Raw genomic sequence first — 13,773 nt, 5'->3', positions numbered from 1 at the left:
CTCATGACAACACGGTAGTTCTCTGATTCTGGATAATTTCTTCAAAGTCAGAGGGAAGCAGTCCGTGCTCAGCCCAGCATAACTGCACTACAGATTCCAGAAACCCCCTCACCACCACCACCACCACCACCACCACCACCACCACACATGACCTGGCACCTTTTACATCTATTTGCAGAGAAAAAACCCCCCCAAAAAAACAGTTTTTTCTCCTTTTACGTGCTCTGATGGAAATAACTGGCCGAGTTTGTGTGATCTAGAACTGTTCTTGAACTGGAATTGAACTGAATTATTAGTGGTTTTGCAGCTGCAGCCATTTTGAGGGGCTTGAATGTTTTATTTTAAATAATATGACAAACTCCTACATTCTCCCACAGTGTGCTTTTGCTGTGTTTGTTGGTGGAAGGTTTCCACTGGCAATCCCTCTAAGGAGTAAAACTCAGTGTCTGAAGGAATTTAAAGTTTTATGCCTTCAGTTGGACTGAATGATTGCTGACTCCTTGGGGACCCATAAAAAGATATATATATATATAAATAATCTATATTATATATAATATATAATCTTCAGCTTAACATGGTTAACTATGGACCATCTGTAAGTACTAACTCACATTTGTCCTATATGTCCAGGAAGCGGTTGGGCTTTGGACAGTTTTGTCATTTCCATACTTCCCATATCCTGTGACCGCTCCCTAGACTCATTTTTACCTGGCTACAGATTTTAAAAAAACAGGAAAACATTTTTTTTTTTCCCCTGAGAAAGAATTATACAAGTAGAAAACTACAAATATGGCTCCAGTTAAACTTAGTATAGAATGTTAAGTTCTTGTTTCATATTTGCAGAAGTATAGTCACGCTTAAAATAAAATAAAAACAGTTTAACTGTAGCACGATTTGTTTGTTCTTCCATGTCAGTTATAAAGTCATGTCAATGTAGCAAAGATTAGCTGACCGCAGCTAAAACAAGCTTTTTAAATATCAGACCAGGAAAGGCCGTAGTGATGTAATTACTGTCTGTTGTAAATGTATCAATGGTGCATGTTAATGCTCATGACTTCAACTTCTCATTTTCTATTAGTCTAGCTTTTAACCTTGTCAGCAGTGTCCTGCCTTCAAAGATGCATCTGGCTCAAGCAACATCCATTCAAAACGTTCTTTATTATAGTGCTTAACTTCCTTGCATGCTTGTATTGCACAATTCATGAATAGACAATCATTCCTGAGAATCCACTGCACACTGCAGCCGTTATGCTGCCTCTGTTTTCCACAATAAGCATTCCTCCACAGCAGTGGATTTAGTCAGGAATTAGCATGTGACGCCCGCCTAGCCTGGCTCCTATTTCTATGAGGAGAGTGATAATGGGGGATTCTGTGTGGCTTATTTCCAAGCAGGGGCACCTTTGGCCCTGACAAAACACAGCGGTCTCCACAGTTACTTTGCAATTTCACGCAGAGTGCCGGATAGGCGTAATCGATTCTCTCCCTCTTTCTCTCTGGCAACTCACAGCCAGCTGCTGTCTCAGACTTCACCGCTGCATGCAGGCAGTCCAAATGAAGGAGAGTTTCTTTGTGGGGGGAAAAAAAAAAAAACTGAAGGTGGGAGGAAAGAGAAGGGGGAGGGGGGGGGGGGGAGCAAGATGGAGCGTGCATTCAAAGTGGCTCTGAGAGTTTGAGGAGAAAAGGGGAGTGTGATTGAAGGGAGGAGGGGGGGAGGTGTTGTGAGAGAGGGAGAGGCTTCAGCATGCAGATAGTGTTTGGGAATCATACTCCTGACACCTCTGGCCTTGGCTTGGCCTCATTACAATGACAAAAGCAAGCAAGCCGTGTAGCAATCTCGCTTCACTGGTTGAGGGTGGACAGGAGGTGGGCGGGTCTGTGGGGCACAATGGGAGCTACTTTTGGAGGTAAACTCGCCTGTGGATTGATGCAACGACAGGCAGAAGAGAGTTTACAACCACATCGACTGGCCATTCACAGACAAAGCACATAAAGGGCCTTAAAGCCTTTCTTGGTGGAGGAGGATCAAAGCCTTTTTTTTTTTTTTTTTTACTGTTTATCCTGCAGGCCTGAGCTCGAAAAAAAAAAAACATCTGACCCATTTCAACAGCCCACAGGGACTGCTATTTCAGATCGACACACAATCAGGCATACAGATGTCTTCATTTTCAAATGGGGGTCCACTTAAGACAAGTTGTGACAGACAATTTTACACAACAAGCTAAGACCAAAGGATGAACAACAGATCTTTTTTAGTAGTAATCATGGTTGTGAATGTTATCAGAAGGGTTCAAGAAGAATGCCTAATGTAATGATTTTTGTGCACCAAGTTTGAAATACAGCAAGTTTAATTTTCATGATTTTATGTGATCAATTTGGCCTTCTAAATCTTCTATACTTCTTGTCTTTCTTAACCCGAGCAGGATGAATGATACAGGAAACATGCCCCTAGAATTCCACATCAGTTCAGTCATGTGTTATCGTAGCCTTGGGTAAAAGCAGGGCCATTAATGGTCTGGTTATTTTATCTGCATGAAGCCATTCCAGAGCGATAAATCACCAATGGGCCCATATGTGCAGGCCAAGAGCCATTTTGTTGAAATCTCTGTAGGAAGGAAACGCCGATGATGACATTCCAGTCACTCAAGTCAGAGTCACATGGCATAAATGAACTCTGTATTGTCCCAGGAAACTTAGACAACACAACACACACATCTACACCAATAATACCACGTGGATCTCATTTCTTTTACATCTCACTTCTCTGCCAACGTTCTCCTCCAAGAAGACTTTACAGCCTGCGTTATATACTAGTAGTATTGTGTCTTTGGAAAGCCATGAGGTTCCCCACATATTACACCTCTAAAGTGGGCCCCATCCCCAGAATACCCGGGCAGCTGTATGTTACGAGGCATGCATCAACAAACCCTCAGGGCTCCACCTATAATTAGCTTCTTTTTTTTTTCTAGTGCCATCTCCGGTCCTCCTTCATACACTGATATTCTTGTCTGAGGTTAAGTGCTGTGTGGATGCCTTTACATTTTCTATGACCTGGATGTTCCACTGGCATGAAGCCAATGTGTGTTTTACAAAAAAAAAAAATGCAACTCCCAGCTTTGACTTGTGGAGTGATTGATGGTTCCTGCTAATGCACTGGGAGATAAAAAGTAAACACTGTCATGGTATTTGACTTCAGACGTACAACCTTTACGAAGTGTGTTTTCGTGGAAATATGCCCCACTTATATCTGCTTTACACTTTGGGAAAAAGTCACTTTTTTAAAAGCTATTGTTGGTTTAATAAGGGTATTAACTCTTATCAAATTAAACCTGTAAGTTAAGTTTCAGTTACAAGTATTCTGGAAACAGGATGAAAGTCAAGCATAAATTCCAACGCAGACACATTATAGATCGCGCAAATGACTAAAGAAAAGAAAAAGGTAATAATACTTACAATTTTTCCAAAGCTGATAATCCAAAGAAGGATCCATTTCTGAGCTCTTGAATCTTATTGTTGTTCAGAATTCTGCAGAGAAAAGAATATGAATCAATGCAAAGCAGAGACTAAAATCATTTTCAACAGCTCCTCCCTTTTAATTCAGAGTTATTTTGCATGATTGTCACTCAGATTTAATATTGGCCTTCATTGAATGTGTTCCAAATAAGAAGCAGTAGAGATATAGAAAACCAGCCGCAGCACTCAGGACACCAGCGAGGAATGTGTGCTAATTAAATCTTGAATGTGAATTCAAGAAACAGCCAGTGTCTTTTTCAACAAGTGGAACGGTGCCACGCTGCTACTTGTTGACAGATAATGATATAATGCTCACTCTTTGTCCTCTTGCCAATCTTAGCTTCCAGTCACAGAAGTGTTTACTGCTGCCACGGAAAGATCAGAAGGAAAACAACTTGGACTTGAGCGCAGCGTTTTCTCTCGTGTTAAATTGGCAGCATCAGAGCGCTGGAGAGAAGTCACCAGAGTGAGATCGAGTGTGATCTGTCTGTGAAACCAGTTGAGCGTTAAGAGGTAAACTCATCACAGTCGGATGTGTAGCAGCAATGTCTCTCAGCCGTGATAGAAACTGCAGATTTCTTTTGCCATAATAACATACAGACATAGTTTTGATTTAAGAAACTTGGAAAAAGTCAGACGTTCTGTGTGTGTGATACAATGCAACAAATAAATCTGTAAGGATCCATCAATTTGAAACAAAACAGACTCTGTGATAGATGATTCAGTGACACTGATCCATGTCATCCTGTTTTTTTGATTCCCATTTTTCTTATTCCAATTGCTACAGTGGGTACAGTTTGCATCCAAGCACACCTCCAAACTCAAAGTAGCCACATTAGTTATTGCCCTCTATCAGGAACCGTGTAGGTTCTCAGTCGTTCAGGTCATGGTACATTTGAAGCTCGATCCAAAGTCAACTGGACGGCTTCTTCACTTCTACACTAACTGGTGGACAGAGCTTAAAATGTAAGCCTCTGTGGATCATGCTAATGTTAGGGAATAAATAAAGGAATTCAATTAGGGAATAAATAACCAGTGTGAAAATATTTAAGCTACAAGTGTCATCAACAGACAAAGCATGTAACACATGCAAACAATGCTGTAATGAAGGGACAAGAAACTGAACTCTGTGCTGAAAAACATACGGTCACATCCTGCCATTGTTTAAACTGCCCCTGAGGAAAGCCACAGGCCCAATTGCCTGAGTCTAACTTGTCCATAAAGTTGCTTGAAAGGCTTGAAGAGGTCAAAAAGCTCCAGCAACACTCTTCATGCACCATAGGTAGCTGGCAAAGTCGGCTAAGAAAATCCCACTCTGCTTGTTCATAGTTTTAAACTTTATCAGGACAAGAATAAAAAAGGAGCTTGAGAGAAAAAAAACTTCGATTTCAAGTGTGAAGCTCTGATTGCTTCCTCCCTGGGTAATAAACCAGATTTTACTATCCACTTTATCCCCCTTGCATTGCACAAGGTTGTTAAGCTGAAACATGGTGAAAATTAAGGCCCCCGCTTTCTTTAGCCAACCCCATGAGAGATCCCATTTTTCTCCCAAACTGGTCTCGAAGGGTCTGGCGAATCATTAGCACTGTTAACTCCCAGCAGAAAACCAAACCCAAGCAGGGACTTGTGGTAAGCATGTGTTTCTGGCCAGTGAGGAGGGGATGTGGTGGCTGACATACATGCTAGTGGCACCCACAACCCCGGGGCCAGATTGGAGTCATTATGGGGTGTTGAGGGTTGGTTTTATTACAGGGTTGGACGGTGCGGGCTCGTTGGAGATTTGCAGCTTGGCTCTCTGCCGCTTGGAGAGAGTGCGCACACAAACAGTCCCTGTGTTTCACGGCCTTTGTTATGCAGGTCTCTGAGTGTTGATATAGCAGATGTTAAAACTCGGGGATGTACATGGCTGCAAGTTTTATCACTGCCTGAATCTGATGACATAGGCGGAGACATTGGGACTCCAAGGATTGTGCTCAGAACAACCCCCCCCTCCCCACCGGATTGTTGATGGACGGTCTGCCTCCCCCCACCCCCTTGCTCCCTATCCCACTTCCTGCATCTTATCCCATCTCTCCCCCTATCCCTTTCCAAGCCCAGCGCAGTCTAGGCCTGTGAAGGCTTTTCCAGGGATCCGGCCGAAGATTTCTGCCTTTTAATAAGGCAGTTTTTTCTTACCACTGTAACTTTTGCTGCTTTGCTAAAGTGCTCATGATGGATAGGCCGGATCTTTGTAACATAACAATAAGTAAGGTCTTTTTACCTGCTTTTTGTAACATAACAATTAGTAAAGTCGTTTTACCTGCTCTTTTGTAATGTTAACAGACAAAGAGTAAGGTATTTTACCTGCTTTTTGTAAAGTGTCTTGAGATAACACTTGTTATGAGTTGACGCTATACAAAATAAATTGAATTGAATTGCTCACAAAAGTGTCATTCAAAGAATAGAATACCAATGGGATTTATTTACTATGAGGCTCCTGGGAATTTAGGAATGTGGAACTCATTCCACAAAACACAGAAAGTGAACAAAAACATCCTTGAGTTATTTGATGTTGCTCACCATCTTAAACCTCATGAAAAGTTTAAAAATGTGGTTTACAGCCTTGGGGAACATATTAGTCCGGATGCATGAATACACATTTTTAGGCTTGTGACTTCACGGGTCATCAAAATAAATCTGTGACAACGTTCTCCTTAGAGGAACGAGTCCTTTCCTCACCATCTTTCCACCCCTCCTTGTCTTAGTCCCTCCCTCTTCCTCATGACACCAGTGTGACCTTGGTTTATTATAAACTAAGAAATGTAACGTTCACCATGCTTCGTTGAGCAGGAAGGAAAAGCCTCTGTTGTCTTCAAGGAATAAAGTAGTAGAAATGCTTCGAATCTGCATGGAGATCGCCGCGAATTGAACCACCTCTCCCTCCCTCGGGATGTCTGTACCCAGACAGTCTGCTTCCTAACGGTCTGTCTGGTTGTCAGCCTGACATCTCTCTGCTGAAGAACTGTCCGTGGAATTTCTTCAGGCCAGGCCTCAAACGACCGGGGAGGGGAGTCTCTCTTATCTTGATGCATAGATAAGACCTGCTTTAGCTCAAGCCAGGAACAAGCTTCAGGGGGGGATCCTACAAAATCTCACATCCTGTCCCCTGATACCAATGCTATAAATCTCAGTGACGTTTATGAAAAAGCTGAGTCTGAAACCGGCATTTCTCCGAAGAACCAGGGCGTAATATAAATTGCATTGGCCTAGATTTAAACATGAGTAACGATGACACTATGGAGGAAAAGTCCCAATTTTTATTTTGCTTTAGAACACTCTGGAAGCACATGCCTCTGGCTGTATAGGAATACTATCCATATGAGGGACTAAAAATTGCCAGCCACTCCGTACTACCCTTTACAGATGGTACAAAGTTTGAAAGGACGAAGCCAATTGATGTTCTCTCAACACTTTCTTTATGCTTGGGAGGCTTTTTAGACGGCGAACTCCCAAGAGTGGAGAGCTGGAACTTGTCAGCCAGTTTTCGCATAGGTTACAGGCTGCAGTTGAGCTCATAAAAACCCGTCTAGAGTGACTTCCTCTGAATATCGTAGATGGAAAGTTGGGCCTCGGCTCAGGTGGAAAAAGAAAATGGTCCAACGGCTGAGGTGCTGCTGACTTCAGTGGTCATCCAGAAATGGCTTTGTCCAATAATGATCCAAGTTTCCAAAAATGTCTGAATGGAATGGGATATCATATCATGGTTGAAAAATGTGGGCTCGTTTTTTTTTTTTGTAACTGGGGTATATGCAGAGCGACAGATGTATACGTTGGCTGATATTTTTGGGCAAATACGGGCTTCAAACTGATTTATTTGAATGAATGTTTTCAGGTGTGATCATTTTTTACTGCAACGACTGATTTACCTTCCGGGGATCAATAAAGTATTATTTGATTTTATCTTAAAAAAAAACTTGGAGCGATTTTGATTGTCTTGGCAAGTTGGTCAAGAACACAGTGCCAAGGTTTACAAAACTGTCAGCACTGTCAACAGCACATTTAGCAGCTGACCAGACAGTGGGTTGTAAAATAAATTAGTTGAAACTAAAGAGGAATAGCCATATCGGCCAATAGGCATATCGATATCAGTATTGGTTTTGAACATTGCATATTGGTTGGACATCAGTAACATTAAGTCCTTTAAAAGGTATTCACTTCAGTCAAGTTAAAAAGGGCACTTGTCAGGCAAGCCTTTTTTTTTCTTCCCTCTACACTCTTAGAAACCTCAAAGGAGACTGTGAAATATCCTCTTTCAACATCCCACAGCCGAGCCATTACAGAAAAGTAATCAACTTATAGCCCTCTGCTCTAATAGAAAAATGATCCACCATGCTACACCAGGTTAAAAGGAGATGAGCAGTAAAATTAACACAGACGTCGCACAGGCATTGCACAGCCTTAGCTCATGTCTGCTCACTAAACTGAAATGATCGTCTGGGATTAAATGAGTCCCGCGGCAACCTGGCAAAGTCGGAGCTCAACAGGTCTGGGAAAAATAAAAGGCTGCGAACAGACTCAAATTTGCAGCTGTCAGTGTCTCGCCTTTGGGATTGTGCTTACTTCTGCAAACACTGCAGAGCCGCGATGAATAACAGGAGCGTTCCTTTAGACCAATAGCTCGTCTGAAAAGCAACAAGAACAAATCCTCTCAGGACATGCATGACAGCAGGCAACTGTAGTCTAGTTACACAAGCACTTGCAAAGGCTCTGTGCATAGCACAGTGGCTTTTAATGTTGAAGAGTATAAAGGGATGAGATGATTGACATTAAGACCGGTGCATTACAAACTAATGCGTCTTTATTCAAAATAAGATTTAAAAAAAAGGACCTTCTGTGGGTGGACACACGGTCTGTTTTAAGTCGATCTACAATGAAAGGTTTAATAGCAAGAACTTTGGGAAGAAGAAAGCTAACCTCTGAATCTTTTGCAACATCCCCAGATCATTTAGATTAAATCAAGGGCTTACAATGAAAGGGCTGACATAAAATGACCTTAGCAGATATGGTTTAAATCAATATAGAATAAAAATGCATATAGGTTGTTGAACATTCTCATTCTTTTTGTTGGAGAAAGTTAACTCTATAACCTCTGTATAGAGTATACTGTATAACCTCTGCAATCTCAAAATCCAAATAACTTCTGGAGTGTTAAAAAATACTTTTTGCATGATTCTAAATGCAGAGTTGTTCATGTTTTTTTTCCAGCTAAACCTGATGAAACGTCAAATATTTGTTTTGATTTTTACATGTAAGACAAAAAAAAAATGTGTCTTTTCTTTTGCAGAGATCAGTGGCAGAAGATTTTAAAAACCCCAATGAATCACTTCCACGGCCTTCTCCTTTAGGAAGTGAAGTGCCAGACGGGAATGTAACTGCAGCCTTCACCTTTACACTGCTGAGAAACACAACAGTTAACTGCACTCCAATGTGTCATCAAACTGTGCTCGCCTTTTCCTGCAGCGAGGGAGGAAATCCCAGCTTTCTTTTCACACATTAATCCTGCTCTGTTCTGCTCGGCTCTGTGAGAGCTTGCGACCAGGTGCGCTTATTTGCTCTGTCCAACCCAGGTGTTCCTGTGAATGGATTGTGATTACACTATACTAAGACCCAGAGAGAAATTTGAGCTGGGGGAGTACAAGAAGGGTTAAATATGGGCTGTTCCTGTCGGCTAAGTATGTACACAGGAACACAGACACAAACGCTCATGTGCACACCCATATAGACTTCTCACACAACCTGATTTATCTTTCCATGCGAGGTTCAATTCGAGCCCTCGTGTTTTAGCCGAGGACTACACTGACAGGGGGAGAACAGGCCAGCTGCAAACACATTTGTGTCATTTCCTCTCAGATTACTCTGGCATGCGGTATCATTTGGAGAGCACAAATGCGGGGAATGCATCGCCCATTCCCCCCCCCCCCCCCCCCCCCACCCCCCCGCCTCCTACTCAGAGGCATTTAGAGCAGAACAGCCCTGAAAACCTACACGAGTAAACCAAAACCAGAAAACACTAAAGTCAGGAAGAGCGATGGCTGTTTAGCTCAACAGGCAGGAATGGTTCAAATAAAGACGAGGTAGCATTAAGAACAATCACTTGAGAGTATCGGGGGTTATTATCCTGGCGTGAAGTAAAACCAATTATCCATTTAGTTCAACGTAGCCCTTAGAGAAGTTGTGGGGAAATCGTCTTGCGGTTGTTCAACTGAGAAGTCTGATTAAAATTTGTATTCATTGGAATCCATGCCCCCCCCGAAGAGGACGGCAAAGCAGGAAATCTAGAGTACAAAAGGAGGAGGAGGGGGTGATGATGAATGGAATGGGGCTGTAATCTCACCTAGCTTTAACTGCTGTTTCTGGCAAGGCCTTTAATTAACACACAACAAGGCGTGTTAGCACACAAATTGGGACACGTCCATATAACATGGGGGGCTATAACGCCACCAAGCGAGATCCTAAAACTGAGTAGTTTAAAACGTCTGTGTGGCATTTGGGGTAAAGTTAATGGCATTTACTATCTTTTTTTTTTTTTTTTTTTTACACCCAAGTGAATTTACAGAGCGAGCTTTCAAATGCCATTCAACGGCTACATAGGGAGGGATCTACTTCGGCTCAACAAGTAGAAGTAATGGCCGGCAATCCTCAAGTGTGAGAAAGTGTTTTGTAGAAACGACTTAAGTTCACAGTGGACCAGACCAGCTGTGCCCAGGCCCTGATCAACCCCACCACAAGGAGTTGGGAGAGTCATAAAACAGGACCACCTCACCTAACGAGTGGGGCTCAGCAATTCCACAGGTCATGAAATTAGCACACAGAAACTAGCATGCAGTCCACCAGGGCTGCAACTTGATTGTTATACAGTTTGCTTGGTCAATGGTTAGGAGTATAAAAAGGTAATTTGCTCAAAGAAACAAGTTGTTAAATGCTCATCAAAATGTCCCAGAGCCCAAAGTGATGTTGCTTCTTTTGTCAAACCAACAGTTGAAAAGTCAAGACTTCCCATTGACATTTCACCGAAATCAATTCTTAAAATATTTGGTGATCAGTTTTGTTTGAATCGTTGTAGTGAACATAAAATGTTGTCAAGTCTTCAAGACCAATTTCTACTTGAAAACTTCTGTTGTTTTCCTCCAGCATGGATGACAGCAAATGTCCGAATACAAAAGAGGCGACAGGAAAGACATTCCAGAGAGGTGCACTGCTGTCTCTGTGCTGTCTAATCACGTGTGTCTTGTTCTCCAGAGGCCATCCTCCACATTACACTGTCTCTGAAGATGAATGCTAAATCATAAAGGAACGTGGCTCGAACTCCAATCCATCACTGTCAGAATAAGACGACAGAGCAAACATAGGGACAACATGGATGAATTACTTGGCGGTACATCAAGGCCAACAAGACCTGCCTGTACTGAATATCTGAAAGGGACACACGGCTAAATCCATAACAGAATACGTGCAAGTTAGTCCGATTAGATTGAAGAGATATTTCCAGATAAAAGAACCTTAAACCTGTTTTCTGTAGTCAACAATTAAAAAGACTGTGACGATAAACCAACACTGTACAACATCCCTGCAGAAACACGATACTAAGCATGTGCTTGCATCCAAATTTCAATGGATCAACAGCGTCATTTTGTTCGGAAATAAAGCTACAGATGTATTGCTCACTGAGAATAGTCAGCTTGTTTTTTTTGTCATTATTTATAAACCTCAAAATGCCAAACTTTTGGAAGGGCTTCAAAGTAACGTGCATTGCGATTTGTGGTTAACAGGTTAAAACCTGCACACCCTCTTCACTTAACAGACAATCTTCTCCCTTTTCTTCGCCCTTCCTGGAGTCTATTATTTGCTTTCTGCTCTTGCACCCTGCCCCTGGTATTCTCAGATTTCTCCCCACATCACTCACCACTATAAGAGAAGCACAAGTGTACTGGATGCACAGCTTTGGATGTCTGTCCCTCTTTCTAGTTCAGCTGTTGTTGTTTTTTTTTGTTTTTTTTTACCCTTTTTTGTCAACTTCTCTTTTATAAAAAATGCCTTGTGAAATAAAAAATGATTTCATGATTAGGTAATATACAGAAAAGGTGTAAAAAAAAATAAAAAAAATAATAATAATCCATAGGCACATTTTATGAACTCAATCAATGAGGTGGTAAATAGGTTAAAAGTGAGTTGTGTGTGTGTGTGTTTGATCACACTGAGCAAGATGAACAAAGTGTATCAGTGACACAGGTGGCATTCTGATTGGATGCTGTGGAGGACATTCAATCAAAACTTCTGATCCAACATTAAGAATTGAACCTTTTTAAACACAAACATTGCTGGTTAGTGACCTAAAGTTAAATCTAACAACTAATAGATTATTTACTTAAAAACACATACCACTTAATTTCTACCCCCCCACGAAGAGTTTACACTAAAGAAAGTAAAGAAGCACATAGGCTATAGAATCAACTATGTGTGGCTAAATGTGTCATTTTTGCATATTGCTGTAAAAAAAAAAATAAAAAAATAAATAAAAAGATTAGCAGGATTGAAATTAAAGCACATATGAATTGAAATTCAAAGCCTCTCTTCCTTTTTTGGGGGAAAAAATAGACTGCAGTTTTAGTAGACTTAAGGATAAAAAAAAAAGTTTTAAGCCCCTGTAGTGACCGCAAATAAACTATTTATTACTGGACAATACATGCAATAGAAGTTTTTACCCTCAACTGAATAACAACTGATCAAATGAGGACATGATTTGAAGTTCAGTGGGGGGGGGGGGGGAACTGGTGCAAGGTAAAATAGATAAATAAGGCTGCTAAACGGGAGGCTATACTTACAGTGTGACTGTCCTGTTGGGGAAAGAGTCCGGAGGTAACACCTGATGGAGCTCCATGTTGCTGCACACCACCTTTCGGTCGGACTGCGGGCTTTTCCCACCGCTTTTCGGCCGTTCATCATATGATTTGCAATCAGATGATGCCGCCGAGCCTGCGCCGCCACGGAGCAGCAAAACCACAAACAACTGCAACAGATCCACCCTCATTTTCACACACGACCACGGAACCGCCGCAGCATTGGCAGAGAAATATTATGTTTTGACACTCAAAAAAGGGGGGGCAGATACTGTACAGCTCTGCTATTTAAAAAAAACAAGATATCCAGACCCGGCTAGAGACATTTTCCAGCATCTTGTTTGGGCTCAACAGAGCCGTACCTCCTCCATTTCTCTCGCAAAGCTTTCCCTTTTGCCCGGTCAGACAGAAAGAGGAGCCCTTTGTTTGCAAACGACTCCCTTTTAATTCCCTTCCCATGCTGAAATGGTGTTCATTCTCTGCAACTCCTTCAAGCCAACGCGTTTAAACGCTGCGTATGCTGGGCTGGCTGGTGAATAACTTATCCAGTAGTTGAGCGGGTTCCTTTGTCACTCATGGCGTGGGACCGACTCACAGAGTTATCTTTTTCCACGGGAGGCGGCTGCTGTAATCCCAATTTTTTTTTTATCCGTGTGGAACTTCATGAAACACAACCAGGTTTCTTTTTCAAAACGCACACTTCCATCTCCCTGTACTTTGGACCGCGTCGAAGACCAAACAAGAGGGGAGGAAACTTTTCTCCTCTCTTCTTTCCCCACACACCGACAGGAAATCACTCAGGGAAGGGAAAACAAAAGCGATACAACAACAGAGTGTTTTCAGGTTCCGACCTGCGCTACAAATGCTCGAGAAAAAAACAAAAGTCAAGAGCTCTGCGTTGTTAGATAAAACAAAGTATCCATGTAGTTGCTGTTTCTCTTTCAGCTCTCACTGAGTCTTCGTAAAGTACTCAAAGCTAGTTCCCAATCCGTTGGGAAGTCCTCCTCCCATGGTCCAGCCCCACTGTTGTGAAGCCACAGATAGGATAATTCACACCATATCCGGTTTCCACTTCAGAATAAAACGCTCTTTCTTTGCTTTATTTCCGGTTTTCGATGTGAAAGTTGCTTTAAATTGCTACACGAATCAAATTCTTCTATCTGAGCTGCTAGGCAAAGGCCCACTTCTCCTCGAGGGTATAGTTCGTTTATTTACCCTACACAGGTTTACCCTACATTTAGGCTTTCTCTTTCTCTCTGATCATTTTGAATGTAAAATCTGCATGAATAAAAACAAGGATTTTGTGGGGTTTTTTATTTAATTTTAAAGGCCTACTTCCTACAATTCTACAATTCTACCTACTACTTCCTAATGTTCATTTGGTAGC

The 13,773-nt window shown here is 41.9% G+C and overlaps 1 protein-coding gene across 1 annotated transcript in view; it reads right to left on the bottom strand.

Moving 5' to 3' along the window:
* The window catches only part of adgra3 (adhesion G protein-coupled receptor A3), a 32,024-nt gene extending 18,616 nt beyond the window's left edge, over positions 1-13,408 (bottom strand). Inside the window, exons 1-2 of the mRNA XM_065950532.1 lie at positions 12,372-13,408; positions 3,451-3,522 (exon numbers count right to left, since the gene is read on the bottom strand). Coding sequence (XP_065806604.1) covers positions 3,451-3,522; positions 12,372-12,577 — 278 coding nt within the window. The 5' untranslated portion in view covers positions 12,578-13,408. The remainder of the gene's footprint in view (positions 1-3,450; positions 3,523-12,371) is intronic.
* Positions 13,409-13,773: the final 365 nt, after the last annotated feature.

The sequence above is a fragment of the Labrus bergylta genome, chromosome 22 (genome assembly GCF_963930695.1).
Source record: "Labrus bergylta chromosome 22, fLabBer1.1, whole genome shotgun sequence".
Taxonomy (NCBI): Eukaryota; Metazoa; Chordata; class Actinopteri; order Labriformes; family Labridae; genus Labrus; species Labrus bergylta.
The sequence above is the reverse complement of the archived record's forward strand: the minus strand, read 5'-3'. Positions and strand labels throughout refer to the sequence as shown.